This window comes from Charadrius vociferus, unplaced genomic scaffold, assembly GCF_000708025.1.
Source record: "Charadrius vociferus isolate BGI_N301 unplaced genomic scaffold, ASM70802v2 scaffold213, whole genome shotgun sequence".
In the NCBI taxonomy this organism is placed as follows: domain Eukaryota; kingdom Metazoa; phylum Chordata; class Aves; order Charadriiformes; family Charadriidae; genus Charadrius; species Charadrius vociferus.
This window is the reverse complement of record NW_009647828.1, coordinates 7,487,031-7,504,665: the sequence shown is the minus strand read 5'-3', so window position 1 is coordinate 7,504,665 and position 17,635 is coordinate 7,487,031. Positions and strand designations below refer to the sequence as shown.

At 43.4% G+C, this 17,635-nt stretch overlaps 1 protein-coding gene across 1 annotated transcript; it reads right to left on the bottom strand.

Moving 5' to 3' along the window:
• Positions 1-2,069: 2,069 nt before the first annotated feature.
• LOC104284232 (neuropeptide-like protein C4orf48 homolog) lies at positions 2,070-13,318 on the bottom strand. The gene is made up of 3 exons (XM_009882536.1): positions 13,167-13,318; positions 6,315-6,403; positions 2,070-2,407 (listed from the first exon to the last, which is right to left on the bottom strand). The coding sequence occupies exons 1-3, from the start codon at positions 13,297-13,299 to the stop codon at positions 2,342-2,344; spliced, it is 288 nt and encodes a 95-aa protein (XP_009880838.1). The 5' UTR covers positions 13,300-13,318; the 3' UTR covers positions 2,070-2,341.
• Positions 13,319-17,635: the final 4,317 nt, after the last annotated feature.

The window sequence follows — 17,635 nt, the reverse complement described above, 5'->3', positions numbered from 1 at the left end:
TCTTTCCCTGTGGATTTTCCACCTAATTAAAGACTAGATGATTATTAATGCATAAGCACTATCATTTTTCAGATCAGTAACAAAGCACACCAATACTGTAATGCATCTTGCCTTTTTATTGTATTGTGTTATAGACAAAGAGGAGTACATACAGAATAATCACTGCCATCACAGCCGTAAAGTTGCAGTGTCACTCTGATCCCTTTGGGGGCCAGAGAACATCCACTTGTCATTCATTCCACCTTTTCACTGTAACAAGCTGCGTATATCAAAACTCAACTGTGAGCAACCATTTTTCTAAATAAAAACACAGCCAAAAAAAACAGTGCTTGCTAACAGGAGTTTGCAAGATTCTTTAAGGTACCAGCAGAATAAGCATGCACAATAGCAATACAAAACCATAGACGTGCTGCCCCCTGAAAAGGTGAGCTGTGCTGGAAAATTCACAGGTTCAGTGCTGGAACTCCACCTCCTGTAAAAAGCCACCTCAAAATCTGTGTATTACTTTGGTTCAAGTCTAAGTGGGAGAAAAGTAAACTAGGGTTGGCGTTTTGCAAAGGAGTTGTGTTAAACCTATTGTCTTATCTGTAAAATAAAATATAGTCTATGATAAGAACCTCTGTTGCTTCCCGTCAGTCAGTTACCAGTGGTACAGTGGAGTGTAATGTTACTAGAAGCAATGTGTTGCTGTGTCATGCTGCTTCTCTTTTATACAACCTAGGTCCTGATGACCTATAAAGGGTTTTTCTAGGATACTACAAAGGACAAAGCAAATTTCCTACTTGAAATGCAGGTGCAAGGAAGCTTTTCCTTGCTTAGAACCACGTGCCTTTCAGACAACTTTGGCAGAGTATATGGTAATACACTCCTTTGTGTTATTGAGTATGACTGCACACAAAATAATAAGTTGGCAGTGGGTCACTGTTCCCTATTTCCCTGTTCCTATTGTGGTAGATAAAATGGGAGAGAAGCAGCTCAGAAACAAGCACACAGATAACTACCATCATAACTTACTGAGCAGCCTGACAGCATAGTATCAGCCACCTATGGGAAGACAGACATATTAATAAGAATCTGTAAAATGACTTTGAAAACCACTGCTGTTGATCCTGCTCCCATACTATTGTTTGTGTTAAAGTTTCTAGCCTGTACACAGATGCTCTAGCTGATGTACAAATCTCTATTAATTATACTTTGTGGATGATATTTTAAGCCCTACAAAAAAAATCTATTACTATCTACAAAAATTTTCTGCTGGGACCCTTTTCTGCTCTCCCCCTCCCTAAACAAAGGAAAAAAATGAAAAAAAAAAAAAAAAAAGGATTTGCTATTCTTTTTCAAAGAGCAACAAGGTGCAATCTTACCTCCTCCTACTACTACACTGCCTAAATTGTCTCGCGCTGACTGGAACAGGAATCTTAATAGTATCAGCACTGTAACCCACCACTATGGAGTGTAAAGTCCAGGCAAGAGCTATGGCCCATTTTAGAAGAACTTAAATATTTCTGAAAATACAGTTTGCGGGAGACTCCTGGGCATGCAGGCGTTCTGTAGGCTCTCTGCCAAAACTCTCTGTAGAGGCCAGTTTGAGTGGTTCAATCCAATATATGATTTGCTTAATGAAAGACACTTCTCTAGAAGATTTTGGCAGACGCAATCAGTTCAATTGCCAGGCAGTATTCATGTGATTACAAATGTTACTGATGACATTAGATACTTAATAATCTCTCCAAAAAGATCCCAGCTACTGTGTGGCTCTGAAGAAATGAAAATTGTGATACAGATTACTGTGTTTGCTGTGCACTGGACTATTGATACAACTGGGAACAAATACCCTCCTTGCACTGCCAAGCAGTCAGTGACAACTATTAATTTCTATATAAAGCCATGACTGCTTGTTTGTAAATGTTTAGCTATGTATCACTGCAAACTCGCTTCCTTTTCATGTTAGTGACACATTCTACCATAAATATATTAAACAACGTGACTTCTCTGACTTTCACAAGTCTATGGCAATTCACATGTGCTGAGGGGTTGGCCTGAGAGTCCAAGGACAATTTTTGGCTTGAAATACCAGAAAAGCGAGATGCTATCCTTACATAAAACCCATGAGTGAGACTTCGGCACTGTTTCTTCTGTTGACATTTCAGCAGATGCAATATCGCATACAGTAATGATAAAACACATCAAAGCAAAAATTATCTAACTGAGCTATACCTGTTTGGATAAAAATTATTTTCCTTGTGGTGTGGCACAACTTGCACTCTGTGTCTTCCTGTAATTTATTGAACAGCATTTTAAAAATTAATAAACGTCCATTGGCCAAATCCCAGTGCTCATTTCAGTGTATCGCACGAAAGCAATCACACAGGCCTCTCTTTTCTGCTCTCAGGAGGAGGGTTTCTGTCTGAAGAAAAAAAAAAAAAAAAGAAATCAAAGCACTGAATATATTGCTTTAAAAGAGTATATCATTTATTAGACCTGATCTCTTCGCACAGCTGTAGTCAAGGTGCTTTGCTGAGTCAAAAGTCATAGTTATTAGTGCTGGTTTTCATCCAGAAAAAGTGATGAAATAAGTATATTCAGAACTGAGATGCATGGAGAGTATTTTTATAGTTTAAATGTTTTCATTTCACAGTTAACTTCTAGGGAGTAAGCTGTCAAAATTATTAAAGTGTCCTTTATAAATGCTGAGCCAAATTCCACTTTCAACTGCACTGTACTTAATTCCTTTGCAGTGATTGATGGCTTCCTGTTGACAATGTCTTCAGTACTGTATAATTTAATTGCGCCAGATAGCATGTGCTGAGGAGCCAGTTGTGCTCTCAGTTACACTGCTGTTTCTCTAGAATAACTCTGAGTTCAATCCAGCTGTCAGTCTAACCTTGTTGTCTGAAACTTGTAATCTTTCAGGGCAGATCTAGACTTGAGTTTGTGGCTCCTATTTTAATCTGAGTTAACTTACTGACAGTTGCCCTATTATCAACTCCATTTGGAGCCATGCCCCCAGAACTCCATCAAAAGCTTAAAAATCATTCTCTATATGCATCATTTTAAATTACTTGCTCTTGTTTTTGTACTGTCTTAGCGGAAAAGCATTTTCAAGCTTTTTTCTCTGTATCCAGGAAAAAAAAATCAACTTCAGATCCTCAAAGATATTTAAGTATCATTTATTTAATTGCAACCAAGTAACTTAAATCTTTTGTGGGTCCTAGTCTCACTCTTTGAGAAAAAAAGGCTGAGTTTCTCAAATGGCACCATCATTTCTGAAGCTGAGACTCTTGCAAGACTTGAAATAAAATTGTTGATGCCAGCAACTCACATTAGCAAGTGCAACTGTGACTGCAGAGAAACTTCTTTCTGAGCATATCTTGTGGTTTTTCACCCTGTGGTTGCTTAACTAGTTTGTAGACTGACTTTGAAGATTTTCTTGAGGGGAAAAAAATGTTACCAGGCTTAAATTCATCATGAATAGGTTTCCCATCTGCACTGAAAAAACCCACTATATGTTTAAAACCACTGCTTGAGAAATTATCTAAAAGCTCTGTGAAACAACAAGATCTTCAGCCTGCTGGTGTTCTTCTGACATGATGCTTCCTGACAAATTAGAAACAGCAGAGGGCTAATTAACAAAGACACACAGTTTCCAAAGGAGTAGCTGGGCAGTTCTACCCGGGGACCTGCTCCGCTAAGGTCTGCCTTCCTTGGCCAGCAATACCTCTGTCCCCCAGCAGTTTCCACTCTCTACTACTCATGTCTTGTTCTCAGCCTGCAAGCTTTTGCAGGGAGAGGCTGTTTCAGAGCTGCTTTTCCCTCCCCTCCACAGCCCTCTATCCTTTTCAACTCAAACTTTTGACATCCACCTTTGCATTAAAGAGGTCTTGTTCACTTTCCTTGTCTGTTCTCACTTATCCTCTTAGTGCAATGGCAAGCGTTATTAAACACCGTTCCTCGCTTGTGTAATGCAATCCTGGATGAGTGAATGCTCTCATTGTTGGGAGCCCAGTAGAAATCATAGAATCATCTTAACATCAAACAGGCTTATTGGATTTCACTGTAATGCCAACAAGCTGTCACTGTTACCACAAACCCTGCCTAGGCATCACTCATGACTATTTACAGGCAGGAAGAGCAGCTCTGGGAGCTCTCAATTGTAAACTGAAAGACTATGAAAGAGAAGCATCAATTACAAAAATTAATTGCAACCCTGTTGGCATTGGCTTAGGAAGTCCCTGATAGGAACAGTCCTGCATGGGGCTTGCCCTTGTCACAACAACTTTCAAGACTCAGGAGATGTTGAATGAAGTTATTTGTGTATAAAATTTGAGAAATCACAGTTGGTCAGCATGAGGCAAGCACCAGTGGCTGAGTAAGGACAGGGAGACTGTGCCTTTCCAAGAACAGAAGGTCACAGTATGCCATTTGTAGTGCTCTGGCTGCTGCATTTCACTTTAGTATCTCTGCATCATTCAATAATTTGTATTTAACTAAAGCATCTCTTCCAGAAAGGCCTCTGGAGTCTCAATCCAAAGGATGGAAAAGATGGACAGTAATATACTCTTTCTTTACTAGTAGTGTTAAACTCTGACAGTTGTCAAAGGATGGGTGATGTTCCACATAACCGGTTATGTTTCTTTTGGTGATGCACTGTTCCTATGCCCCTTGTTCTGTGATAATGTGAGCTGTCTGAATCAGTGCCTTGGCATCTCAGGCCTGTCCAGGTCCTCACAGAAACAGAAGCTTATCTTGCGGCACTCTGGGACCGGCTTCTTCCTTTATACTCTGCCTCACCTCTTATAAGACAGCATTGCTCTCTGATGGGTTGTATTCTCACTCCACCCTCCAAATAGAATAGCCAACATAGATACAAATGACTATCTCTATAAGTGAGATTAAGGAATTGTGCTGCCTCTATTGCGTTCAAAAAAACCTTCCCAGTGCAACTTAGACAGAAATTTAGTACCTCCTTTAACTTCTTATGTAAAGCCTGGTGACAGTATAAGAAGTAACATAGCTGTGATTACACATGGTCTTGCTGTGTCATGCGTAGGTACAAAACACTTCAGCTGAACCTAATCCAAGCAGGTGAAACCCCGCTATGCACCAGAACAGCATAGCTGCTGGAGGTAAAGCCCCTCTATTCACAGTCTACCACTTAACAGTTATTTAGTATTACGCTAGTGCATGGGAAACTTCTGCAATGTAACCCGTACTGCACTCAGAGTTCTGCCCTAATCAGTTTGCTATTGATAGCTCAAGGAAGGTAAAGTCACTCCAATTTCATTGTGTGGGGCCCTACATGATTGCCCAAGGTCACAAGAAACCAAAGGCATAGCAACGTAATTGCCCTTTTCTGTTATAGTTTGAGACACATAATTGATTTACATCTCTTTGGTTGACTCTGCTGTGAATGACAATTTGAGCCAGAGTCTGAACACGGAACAAGGAGCCCTTCTCACCTACCAAGAGAGACAGCACTGGCCAGAGGGACTAAGCAGCCACCTAAAGGAGCTGGGAGATTTGACTGCAATCTGGCTTCACTCCCCACAAGTTTCTTCACTGTCATGTTGCCAGTGTTAAAGGTGTTGTCAGAGGAGGAGAGGTAGTGCAAGACATACATGAGGAGGGGTGTTATTAGAGGTGAGAGTACTTCTGCCCCTTGCAAACTTCAGACAGCATGGGAACCACTGTGGTAAATCCTACCCCAGCCAGTGTTTGTGCATAGTTATGAACCCACATGTGTATGCATTGCTAAAATCAGGGCATTTAACGCATCCTCATTTATTGTTCATTGGGACCTCTGCAGCACAAGATCTTCATGTGAAGTTCCAAAGTGCTCTGTGCACTGTGATAACTGTTCAAGCAAATATGCTCCCCCCTTTTTCACGGAGTATCGATCCACGAGCAAGGAATATATGCGCATCCCTTTCCTCTCTGCCAGTCCTGCCTGCCACCTTCTCGCTCTCCCTTTCAGTTTCTGCTCCTACCCAGTGAACAGTCAGTCCACAGCTGAGAAGCAATGCTGTGAGATAAAGAGTAAATCTTGTTCTTCACTCCTTCATGCATCTTCTTTACATCTCTATTTGATGCAGGGACTGTCTGGGGTAATTCTTTAGCCTGTTATGCAAGAATTCTGACTAGATGATCTTTAATGAACCTCTCTAGCCTGTGAAAAATAATCTGTACTTGGTGCAATCCTATTTGCTGAAATGGAAGTGAGTCAGCAGAGATGTCATGTCTGCTGTACGCAGACAGGCAGACCTGGCCACTTGTAGATAAAGGCTAAGTGAAAGCATTTCTATAGAAACACATACCCGTGTGTCTAGGTTATACGCTGTCTTCTTCAAATCCTGCAACGCCCTCTGCATGAACTCAAACGCATGGCAGTCAACGCAGGGACGACCTGGAAAAAGGTACAGAAGAAAAACATCACTGTCACAGCATGAAATTTGGAGTGTGGCAGTACAGCGTGGGTATAGTCAGAGACCTTGCAATGCCGGAAGAAAACGCATTTTACCAGGCACCCACTCCTGCATGGGTACAAAGTTATGCCTGCCTGAGGACAGGGCTGTACCTATACTTGTGTAAATGTGTGAGGACTGGCAAAAAACCCAAGACCACTTTGCTGCGTGTGCTTTTCTGAACATAGCCCAGGCTTGACTAAGCCTGGTGCTGCGTGCCTTCAGCCCCGAGCCTCTCCCCTTAAAACAGAAATTCTCAGCCCTCCTCAGACATGGGTTCATTCCCAACTGAAACATTGAAAATAGCAGTTTGCAGTGGTTCAGAAATCAGACAGGCAGGTCTGTTTTTACAGGAGCTCTTACAGAGCAACTTGGCAAGGGACAGTGCCAGATCTGTATTTGCTTCCTTTCACCTGCTGCTGTATTTTTTCTCTGCCAGGAATGCAAAGCATCCCGCTGGCTCTGCAGCTGGTGCCAGTGTGTGTGCAGAGGGGGGCAAGGCAGAGAAGAGCAAGAGGAGGAGGAGGGGACTTCACAACAACTCAGATGGCTGACTTCTGGACCTGGGCATTTCTGCTCTGCCAGGATTCATCCTGCACTGGTCTCGGGCCCTTTCGTTCAGTCAGAGAGGTAATGAAGTGTGGGTTTTCAGAAGAAATTGCAGATACTGGAAGAGATGCAGGGGATAATGGGGAGAGATGACATTTTACATTGATCACAGAGCCCCCATGTTGAGGCGAGTGCTGAAATCCTTGTCTACAGGCAGCCACTTGTGCCGCTCTGACAAAGCAAAGAGGGTGAAAAGCTGCTGCTGAGATAGGTGGGGAGCTGCCCGGAGCCAGGGACCTGCCAGGCAGGACTGCGCCACTCTGCTGCCAGCACGCACTTTCAAGTTGAGCCTGATGGAAGGGAGCAGCCAGAGTGCTTCTTGGGCCCCAGCACGCCTCTCGGGGGCGTTGACCTGTTCAGGAGGTGTCTCACTCCCACCCATCCCCTCTTCCATCTCCCCTCCACGCAGCTGACATCTCAGGGAGACCCAGGGATCAATCCAGGTATTGATCCAGGGATATGGGGAGATGCAAAGTCCCCACCTCTATAAGAACAGCATCGCTCCCAAAGACTCTCTCTCCAGGCCTGAGAGGAGTAGCAACAGGACAGTTTTGAGCACATTTTAAAGACACTCAACCCCCTCCTGATTTCAGTATTTCAGTAATTTAATTGTTTTCACTTCAGATCATGGAGCAGAGCCCTTAGAAAGAATCTGTATCCTCAGTCTTCTGTCAGCAAATCCATCATTGACTTGATGACATGGTCTGCTCCCTCCCCTTGCTGTGATTTAGAAAGCACTCTGCCCTGGCTCCACCTCAGTGAAGAGCTGCATATGGTGAAGTGCTTGCCACTAAAGTGTTCTCAAAATCAGAACTTGTTGGAGAAAAAGCAAACTACAGGTCATAAACAAATGTCTCCTGCTCCAGCAGTGGGGAGCAAGCATCTTCAAGGAGAGCCATGAATTCCATAGTCAATCACTGCCTGCCACCCAGGAATTCTTCCCAGGCCCTCATGAAGGCCATGGCTGTGTGGCATCATTCACTGGTATTTATGGCTGCCAAGTGCTCCTATTTGGACAGGGATGTACTAATGGAACAGCACAACCATGCTGAGTGGTTATTTCTGCCACCCCTGTGAAAGCAGCTGCCCTGACATCAAAGCAGCTTCTGCAGGAAAATAGTGGTGGCACTGAGGACAAATGCCTGTGCAGCTCTGCGTGTCCTGGATAAGGACAGGTGAAGCTCCTAACACAGCACTGCTCTTCAAAGCCACAGTGCAGATGCAGCCAGTTTCACTACATAATGGGGTATTCACTCTCCAATATAGTTTCCTGGGCTGTCCTCCTTGGTGGATGGTCCTTCTCCAGGCACAGGTGTCTCTGGGTGAGGTTAGCACCCCTGCCTGCTGGGAGCTAGCAGCCCTGAAGCATTGGCAGTGGGAGAGCTCGTGTGATTCCTACAACCAGCTATATGCCAGGATAGAACACATCATATTGACCTCCAGTGGTGCAGAGAGGACTCACTGAAGCAGCATCACTGGCAGATGAGAGGACAGCTGTACCTGGGAGGAGGTGATGAGCAGCTGGGGGGTGGCTGGGTATAAATTCTTCCACCCATACAGCCCTGCAGAGCACACAACTGTTCAGCATGTTGGGGAGTGAACCAGGGCAGTGCTGATCTCTCCGTCAAGCATCTCACATGAGCACAGAGCAACTTGAGAGCAGTTTCACAAATAAAATAGGGGCAATACCCCACTACCTGGAAAGCCTATAGCTACAGTTGGATTTTTACCAGCAGAGCTGCCCAAGCCCTGACTCTAGTCAGGCTTTTAATCTATTATACTATACAGACTCTCACAGTAGCCAATAGCAGATACTTCAGGAAAATATAAGAATAAACCTCTAGCAATGTTCTTCTAGCCTACCAAGAGGTTGGAGGATATCCTGAGTCTGGCTGTTTTTTCTACATCTGATAAGGCCTCCATGAATTTTTCTCACATTAATTTGCCCCATTGCTTCCTGAATCCACGTAAACTTTTGGCATCTACAGCATCCTGTGGCAATGAGTTCCACAGCTCAGCTATTCACTACGTGAACAAAATACTATTCCTGTCTGCTCTGGAGTTAGCATCTGCTGCTTTCATTTCCTGCCTCTAATTTTTGCACTGGAAATGACAGTTATTAAATATTCACCATCTTTGTTCCACTTATGACTTTGCTGCTCTCCATCACCCCCCTGCCTGGGTGTCTCCTTTTCAGACTGAAGTGCTGGGCTGGTAAACTGGCTTATCTAGCTGCGCTTACTCTCTCTTCATGCTCACAATATTTTCAGTAGGATGCCCAGGGACATTTCCCCAGAGTAATGATATCTAAAAGTCTGTTTTCACAAAGGTTTTAAACAAATCTAAATACGTGCTGTTGCCAATAGGAGCAACCCCACCCTGCTTTCTGTCCTTGGCTACGTGTTCCCACACCTTCCCTTGCTCACAGCAGGAGTGACCATGCAGTTGCTTGGTCAGCGGGATCACTGATTTGTTTTCTCCAGATCAGATCCTGAATGCCCAAATTCTGCAGCCAGAGGAAGAAATAAGGCAAGGACAGGAGGCCAGGTCGTGGGGAGGAGAAGGCCAGAGGCAACATAGGCTTACCTTAGCTTAAAGCAATCGTGAAACCAAACCTTAAGTCACATCATAGCAAAGTACAGCAGAGTGCTATTAATTCCTTGCTGACAGCTGGGAACAGACTATCATTCATAGGGAGACTTAACAGGTTTGTGGATTAACATAATGAGAATTATCAAGAGTCAGCTATAATTCTTTAAATGGGTCCTGTCAGCACAAAGCCTGTATGTGTCTTTGTGTGTTTGGGGAGAAGTGGGGGAGGAGAGCTTAAAATATGCTTCTTGGCTTCTTGGTGAAAAACTGGAACTGAAAGCATTGTGGAAATCTAATTTACTTTCCCTCGCATACACATAGCGTTTACTCTTCGTATTTCATGCACCTTGGCTAATGAAAACAGACTGACCAGCTTCTGTTCTTCAAATTCCACATTTCAGCTTTCACAGTGGGTGATCTGGGCTATAAATGCAATGGGAGGTTGAGGAAATTACTTAATTTTTTTAGTGGATTGCACTGAACTTTAAAGAAAATAATCCCCAAACATTAGTAACACCACTTCATACTTGAACAGTCTTTTGCATATGCAGAGTGCTGTGTAAGTATAAGGACATGATTAATCACTGCTAATTAGCATTATTCATAAAAAGCCGGGCCTGGCTGTCTGGCTGGCAGGGAGTATGCCAAGTAGAGAGCAGGTGATGGTACTCCAAGCCAGATATCGGTGGCACACACAGGGCAGGATCTCTCTGCAACACTAAGAAGAACTCTGACTCACTCTCACGCTTCTATCCTGTGACTCCTGCACCTCCCACACCTGCACGAGAGCATTGCTGCCCCTCTCCCGCTCGTGGTGCTGCAGGAGGGACATATTTCTCCCACCAAGTGGGAGAGAGAGGTTGTAGTGCTGTGCGGTCCGTGAGGGATTGTTTCTGCTAAAGGCATGTTCCCAGTCCTATGTCACACACCTGGGAACAGAAAAAAGCATTGAGCACCACACCAGTCTGGCCTGCAGGACACTTAGTATGGTCCATGTACAGCGTATATCCCTGTCCTCTTTTTCTCCCTGGGTCATCCAGGATCACAGAGCCGCCATTTTGCCTGGGCTGACAGTATGGACTTAAGTGCCAGCAACAGGGACGGTGTGTGCATGTCCTGCAGTAGCACTGCCCCTCAAAATGGGTCAGTACACAGGAGGATCAAGTCCTTGACGAGAAATAGCCAGTGGAGCTGACATCAAGCAGGAAAAGATCCAGGAATGTCTGCACTAGATCACATCAAAGGTCTGTCTGGCCCAGTGTTCTATCTCCCATGAGCTACATCTCTTGTAGTACATTAAATGTGTCTAGGAGCATTCCCAAGCTTTAAGAGCAGCTGGCACGGGACAGCTCATCTCTGGAACAGTAAACTCTAGCTTCCAGATAGGCAAGTGGCCTACTGTCATGGACAAAAGTGTGCCAGGTACCATCCTAGCAGGTTAATAGTGCAGCCATGTCCCCGTGCCAGGGAACATCCGTGGGCACTGGTTATAGATGTGACCTTCATGGACAACAATGGATGCCCATAAAAGAGCACAAGAACAGGGCAAGTATGGAGAGATGTATCCCCAAAGACCCTCCCAGGCCTCAGGAATATGCTGAGGCAGCTCCTGAGCCAGAAGAACTGCTGCTGTATCTAACAGCCTTTTCTAAGAGTTTTTCCTTTAATTTACCCAATCAGTTCTGCAATCCCATGCAAACTTTTAGCATTGACAGTGTCCTAAGGGAAGAGCTCCACAAGTTAACCATCAGGAAGAGCCCTGATGGGCAAAGGAGGGTACCTGTAGCACTTAGCAGCTATTCACCTCTCTCAACAAGTGGCTGATTAGGAGCATCCTGAGTTCCTTGTTCCTTTAAAACTCTGCAGCAACACAAAGTGATTTACAATTCATGATCAGCTGAGAGTCTTCCTCCTGGCCTGGCCTCAGACATAAATGCTATTATGTATACATATCAGTGTTACCAGCCTCCCTTACTCAGGACAGACCAGCATGTCTCTGCAGAAACACTGGACACAGAAAAACTCTGAACTATCCTTCATTCCTCACTCTCACATGCAGGAGTAAGACAAGACAAAGAATCTTTCTCAAGGGCTCTTCGGGGGACTCAGTAGCCTGGCCACAGGATATCAAAACCATGAGAAAACTCCCTGAGGTTGGGGTCAGAGACACTGGCCAAGAGTTTTGTTCTATAGATAAAATGGGAGTTTTCACTACATAAGCAGAACAAGGAATCACCATATCCTTTTTCCCAAAAATGTGTTGACTTGCGTCTGCTAACATATACACACAAAAGGCACATACAATTTATTTTTTTCAAGCATGATTTTCTCCTTGAGGATACAAAATGGACTACTTGCCACAAAACTTATTTAATTAAAACTTAATTAATGCATACCTAGAAAACAGACACACAAAATATAGATGAGGTCTGTTTTAGAACAGACCGAAACCTAGCACTAATTAAAAAAAAAGAAGAGAATGGAAAGGGAAGGGAATTCACTATTTAAGTCCTATAGAGACAAATACACATAGGTGTATTTGAAAACTAGTAATGGAATTATAGGAGAACAAAATGGAGTGACTAAATCAGGTCTTGTGCTAAATATTTTGGTAGTCATGTAAAAAGATAGCTGTCATACAAAGTAAGCATGGCTAAGAAGTACAGATTGGTTTGTATGCAATTATTTTCCTTTCTTTTTTTTTCTCCCAGAGGATATTTTAAGTTTTTAATGAGTGGCTACTTGCCATTTGCCATCACCAAAACACCCTGAGAACATTGACTCCATCCCCTAATGTCTTTGAAGTATTGCCTCATTTTGGAGCAGAGAAGTTTTAACTAGAGACTTGCTGAAAATGACAGAGGAAGCTTATGTAGAACTGTGATCCAAATTCAAGAGCTCCCAGCTCCACGGTGTGCTCAAGGCAGTCTGTCCTATTCATTTATTTTTTAGGTTTGCAGAAAAGCAGCAGGATTTCAGAAATCTATATATGCTTTACAAATATATTGTTTGAGTCAGCTTCCACTGTGTCAATCTATAGCAGTTACAAGAAATTGAACTTGAGCTATTGTTCCAACCAAATACTGAAACACGCAAAAAGTAATGCCCTAGCAGAAATAAACACAAATTTCTTTCTAACAATATCCAGACTAGCAAGGACTTCATATGTACTGCAGCAAATCTGGAAACGAAACTCTCAAGGAGCAGATCTAAAAGACCTACAACCAAAGAGCTTTAAAACAAGCTCCAATTAAAATTATAGCATTCAGTTAGTATTTCTTCCTAAATAACTACTAATCCTTTGCTTGCTTGCTCTTTTTATAAGTGCTGTTTTCATGTGCTTTGCTGACACATTACAAATTCATCGTTACCCCCTTGCTAATCAGGCAATTCAGCGTTCCCCCTGGAGCTTAAGGTCTGTGTGGCTGCTGTGGGTTAAGTGGTGGAAACAAAGCAGGACGTGGTGCAGCGGGAGGGCATGAGTGCAGCACGGCAGGTACCTACTTTCTGCAGGAATGACACTCCCAGACTCCTGGCTGGCCCCCACAAGCCTCACGCTTAGCAGGCCAACCACCGAGATGAACGGGATCGCCACACGCATCACGCTCCAGACAGACGGCAACGCCATTACTCTCATCAATAATTCAAGCTTTCTTCCCTGCCTGAAATGAGGAGAAATAGCGAAAATCAGCAGTTTGCTCCCAGCACGCTCCCCACGAAGGAGTGGAGAAGTCATGATAAGCACAGACCCGCATGTCCACGCAAACCCACATGCACACATCGCTGCAGTGACACGCCACGGGCTTGCGATGTACCCCAAGGACCAGTTTGCCAAGTACCTGATCTTTCTGTTCGCCTGTGTGTCAGACCCTTGGAGCAGCTGTAGCGAGCAGGCGAGGCTCCAGCAGCCACTCTGAGCATGCGTCCCCCCTGCATCCCCCCTTCCCCGATTAGGGTCATTGCCATGGAGATTTGCTATAGCAACACTGAAAAATTGGAGCTGCCAAATGGAGAAGAAGATTTAAAGGGACCACAATGTGGTTGATGGTTGCTGCTGTACTTGTCGTCCTCTGCCTCTGCTCCCCAAAGGCCGTGTCCTCTCCTTGGTGAACACTGGCTGCTGCCACCCACGTGAAAGGGTCTTAGGCAATTTTTGTGTTTGTTTGCTTTTATTCCCAAAGGGACTGTGCTGAAATGTGCAGCTCCCATCCCTCGCTTTAGTTGTAACTCACTTAAAGTGAGATTTTGTTCTGGGAGGTTTCAAATGAGAAGAAACCTTGGAAGTTAGCTTGGAAAAATAAGGATCCAGGGCCTGCTGATGGCACTCTGGGCTCTGGGGAAGACTCTTATGGGCTTCACTTAACTGCACTGAAAATGAAGCCTTGTGGACAACCGAAACATTGGCACATAAACCAACCAGGAATGTGCATCCTGCCCAGCATCACACTAGGTAAACTTGAGAACAGCCCAGCCAAAATCTGGCACTTTCTGGCAAAGTGGAATTGCCTTGTGCATGCAAGAGAGGACTTTTGCAGGGGGGCAGCCCAGAGTAGTGGAAGCAGTTCCTACAGGAATGACACATTGAGCAAACTTTTAGCCCAAAATGCAACTGAAACTCAACTTCCCTTGCATGGAAGGTCCAAGTGAAGGTCTTGGTCAATGAGGTCTTCATAAGGTGAGTCAGGGCACATGTGTGCATCAAAATGCCTCTGCTGAATTTATAAGAAGACAAGACTCCTAATCCAAGCTCTGAAGTCGGATGCCTGAAGTGACGTTGTGTGAGATAACCCAATATAACATTGTTTGTCTCTTCACAGGCCTCGGATGCCTGTTAAAGGAGCAGCTCCATAAGACCCAGGATATAGTGGAACAACATTGTACAGTTTGACTACACACTCATCTAGGGCTGGTCGCATAGTCTAGCCCTGATCTACAGTTTTAAATAACACCAAATGGAAATTCTGGCACAAAATCCAAATCTTACACTTTCATTCACCCTGGCATATGTGTTTCTTGCGCATAGCCTCATTATGGTCCCATGGCCATATCATACTTTTCATATATGATCTTCAACAAAAGGACAGAGAGGAATTGCCTACCGATGCAATACAGATGCAATAAGGTGGAAAGCACTGTTTGCTCTAATGTTATTTCAAGGTTCTAAAATTGTAACTATTTTGTAAAATCTTTTTCATAATTGCTTGGTCTTTTCAGTAGGTAGGCAGAACAAGCAGTACAACCCACAGTGAGGTAAGGAAATGAATTTGACATCTCAGGGAGGAAGGGCAACCACAGAAATAAGCCAGGGCGTTACCCATCTTAAACAACTGCACAAAGTATCAAAGGGAATCAGAGCAGAGAACTTGGGAAAATTTGTAAGAAAGAGAAACTGAACGTCCTGAAATATGTCATTCCCAGAATGCCAGGACTCCAAGGATGCCTACACATGATTTCGTCATATCTTGTTATTAGGATCACAAGCAAAGTTTTGCATAGTTTTATATGCATCCGCTAAATCTTAACTGTGAGAGGATGGACTGCCTTTGTCTTGGTTTCTGACTGCTCAACCACCCACCATCCAGACTTAACACTGTGATAGCACCACAGAAGGAGTCCTTGCTGAATTGGATTACTGCCATCCAGACAGTACACCACCATTGAACCTGTTCCCACTTGTGACAGTGGGGGGGATTTGCAGTAGGGCACTCCCTATCCACCATCTAATGGGGTGGAAGATGTTATTTCTGTGCTACAGCATACTACTAAGCTTAAAATATTGTCCTTTTTTTGTTTTGTTAATTGTTTGGTGCCAATGTAAAGCAATAAGACATTGCACTTGCAGAGTCAGGTCAATTTTTGCATCAAATGCCACCTTCTTTAAGAAGCGTGAAAAAAGTTTATGACTCTTCTTGCTAACAGAACCATGTGCTCCAAGATGCAGTTCTCAATTCACAGGGAACAGGAGCCAGTCTGCATGGAGAAGTTCCAGAAGTCTGTGTTATTCTGTCACCTCCGGCAAAGCTGAAGAAGAGAGAAGCATGAAAGCACTTGCATGACTTGCTTTGCTATTTCATTCAGTATTGCCTACCACTATGACCACTAGGATACCAGTACTTAATTTATTTTGAAGGATGAGAAAATTCCAAGAGATTCATAGGAGTCCATTTGCTGTCTGAAGAATGTCATAGTGAATCCCAGAAGGGTGTTGGAAATCTTTACACTTTGTTTTCTTTTTCTGCAGAGAATCCATACCTAATTATCATTTGCTAACAAAGAGTTTCCTCCAAAATAATCAGAAACATCCAGACATTTATTGGGAAAATGATTAGTGAGGATAGAACTCTGGTAGCTCCCTCAGAAAATCTCTTACTGATGCCTAAGTGTTACAGGTATTGAAATTTACACCTTTGCACTGGAGGAAGAAAATATATATACCTAGTTAAATTCACTAGCATTAAATGCCGAAGTTAAATATGTGTGCATAAAAGGAAGGTGCAGGCAAAGGTTCTATTTTTGCAACTCCATTATTATAGTCATGGGTACACATGGAAAATAGCGGTGCTTAATCCCAGTCTAATGTGAAATGCTAAATCATTGCCCGCTAACATGGCCATAAGCCCTTTGTTGAACTCAAACAGAAGAAGAAAGCACAAAGACAGAAGAATCTGTGTCTGGTTACTATTACTTGAATAATAGAGTGGCAAGAGAATATAGGCACAACCCCAGAAAGGCCAAGAAGCAAAACCAGATGTAAATAGTGAGAAACATGAAGAATAGCAAGAAAGCATTCTTTAAACACATGGGCAGTAAGGAGGACAAAAACCAAGTGAAGAATTTGTTCTCTGTTCAGCTGAAGGGGAAAGTTAATGTTGTGGTTTAACCCGAGCTGGCAGCTAGGACCATGCAGTCACTCGCGCAGTTCTTCCCCTTCCCCCAGAAGGGCAGGAAGAAGAGGGAGAAAAGGAGGGTGAAGAGAAAATAACTCATGGGTTGAGATAAAGACGGTTTAATAGAACAATAACAGAAAAGGAAAAATAACAATAATAACAACAGTGAAAGAATATACAAGACACAAGTCACTCACACCACCTGGTAAATTGGCGAAATGGCACCATCCTGAGCAGTGTACCCCCTGCCCCCCCGGCTAACCCCATTTGTATACTGAGCTTGACGTCTATGGTATGGAATATTCCATTGGCCATTCCATCTTTCTATCTATGCTCCTTATCAGCTTCTATGGGATGCTGAAAAAAGTCCTTAATTAATATAAACATCACCTGGCAACAACTAAAACAATGTGCATTATTGACATTCTTTTCATACAAAATCTGAAACACAGCAACCACTAGAAAAAAAATAATTAACCGTATCCCAGCTGAAACCAGGACAGTTAATCAAGTTGATGTCTAGAAAGTGATAGAGGGCTTAGCATCTAGTTTATCTACCAACTAAAGTAAGGTGAACTAGTGAGCAGGAGGCTAACACAACTAATGCCAGTAAACATGTTTTAGGTAAGAACATTCAGCAGAAATTTGCTTTGGTTATATAGGCTTGTAGGTTTGTGCCAGGTCACTTTTCAGGGTTTCAATCTGCCTAGAGGTCTCTTACTCAGGGCTATCACTAGACCTACCTCAGGGTATTTAAAGAAGAAACTAAAACAATCACCTTTAGCAATTATAGCTGAGAGCTCAAGGAAGATGTGAGTTATACCAGCTGTGGAAAATGCAGTGACTATCTTTAAAAGGGGGAAGAGAAACTGGAAAATGACACACAAACCAGTTTCCCATCAACCTCTGGGAATGTTTTAGAAGTAATAATCCCACTGACAGTTTGTAAGCATGAGGAAACAAGAAGTGGAGTTGCAAATAAGAGGTATTTGTCAAGAATCAAGTCAAACCAGTTTAGTTTCCTTCTGTGACACGGTAAGAGGCCTTGCAGGTAGGGAAAAGCCAAATTTAATCAACTTCAGGAAG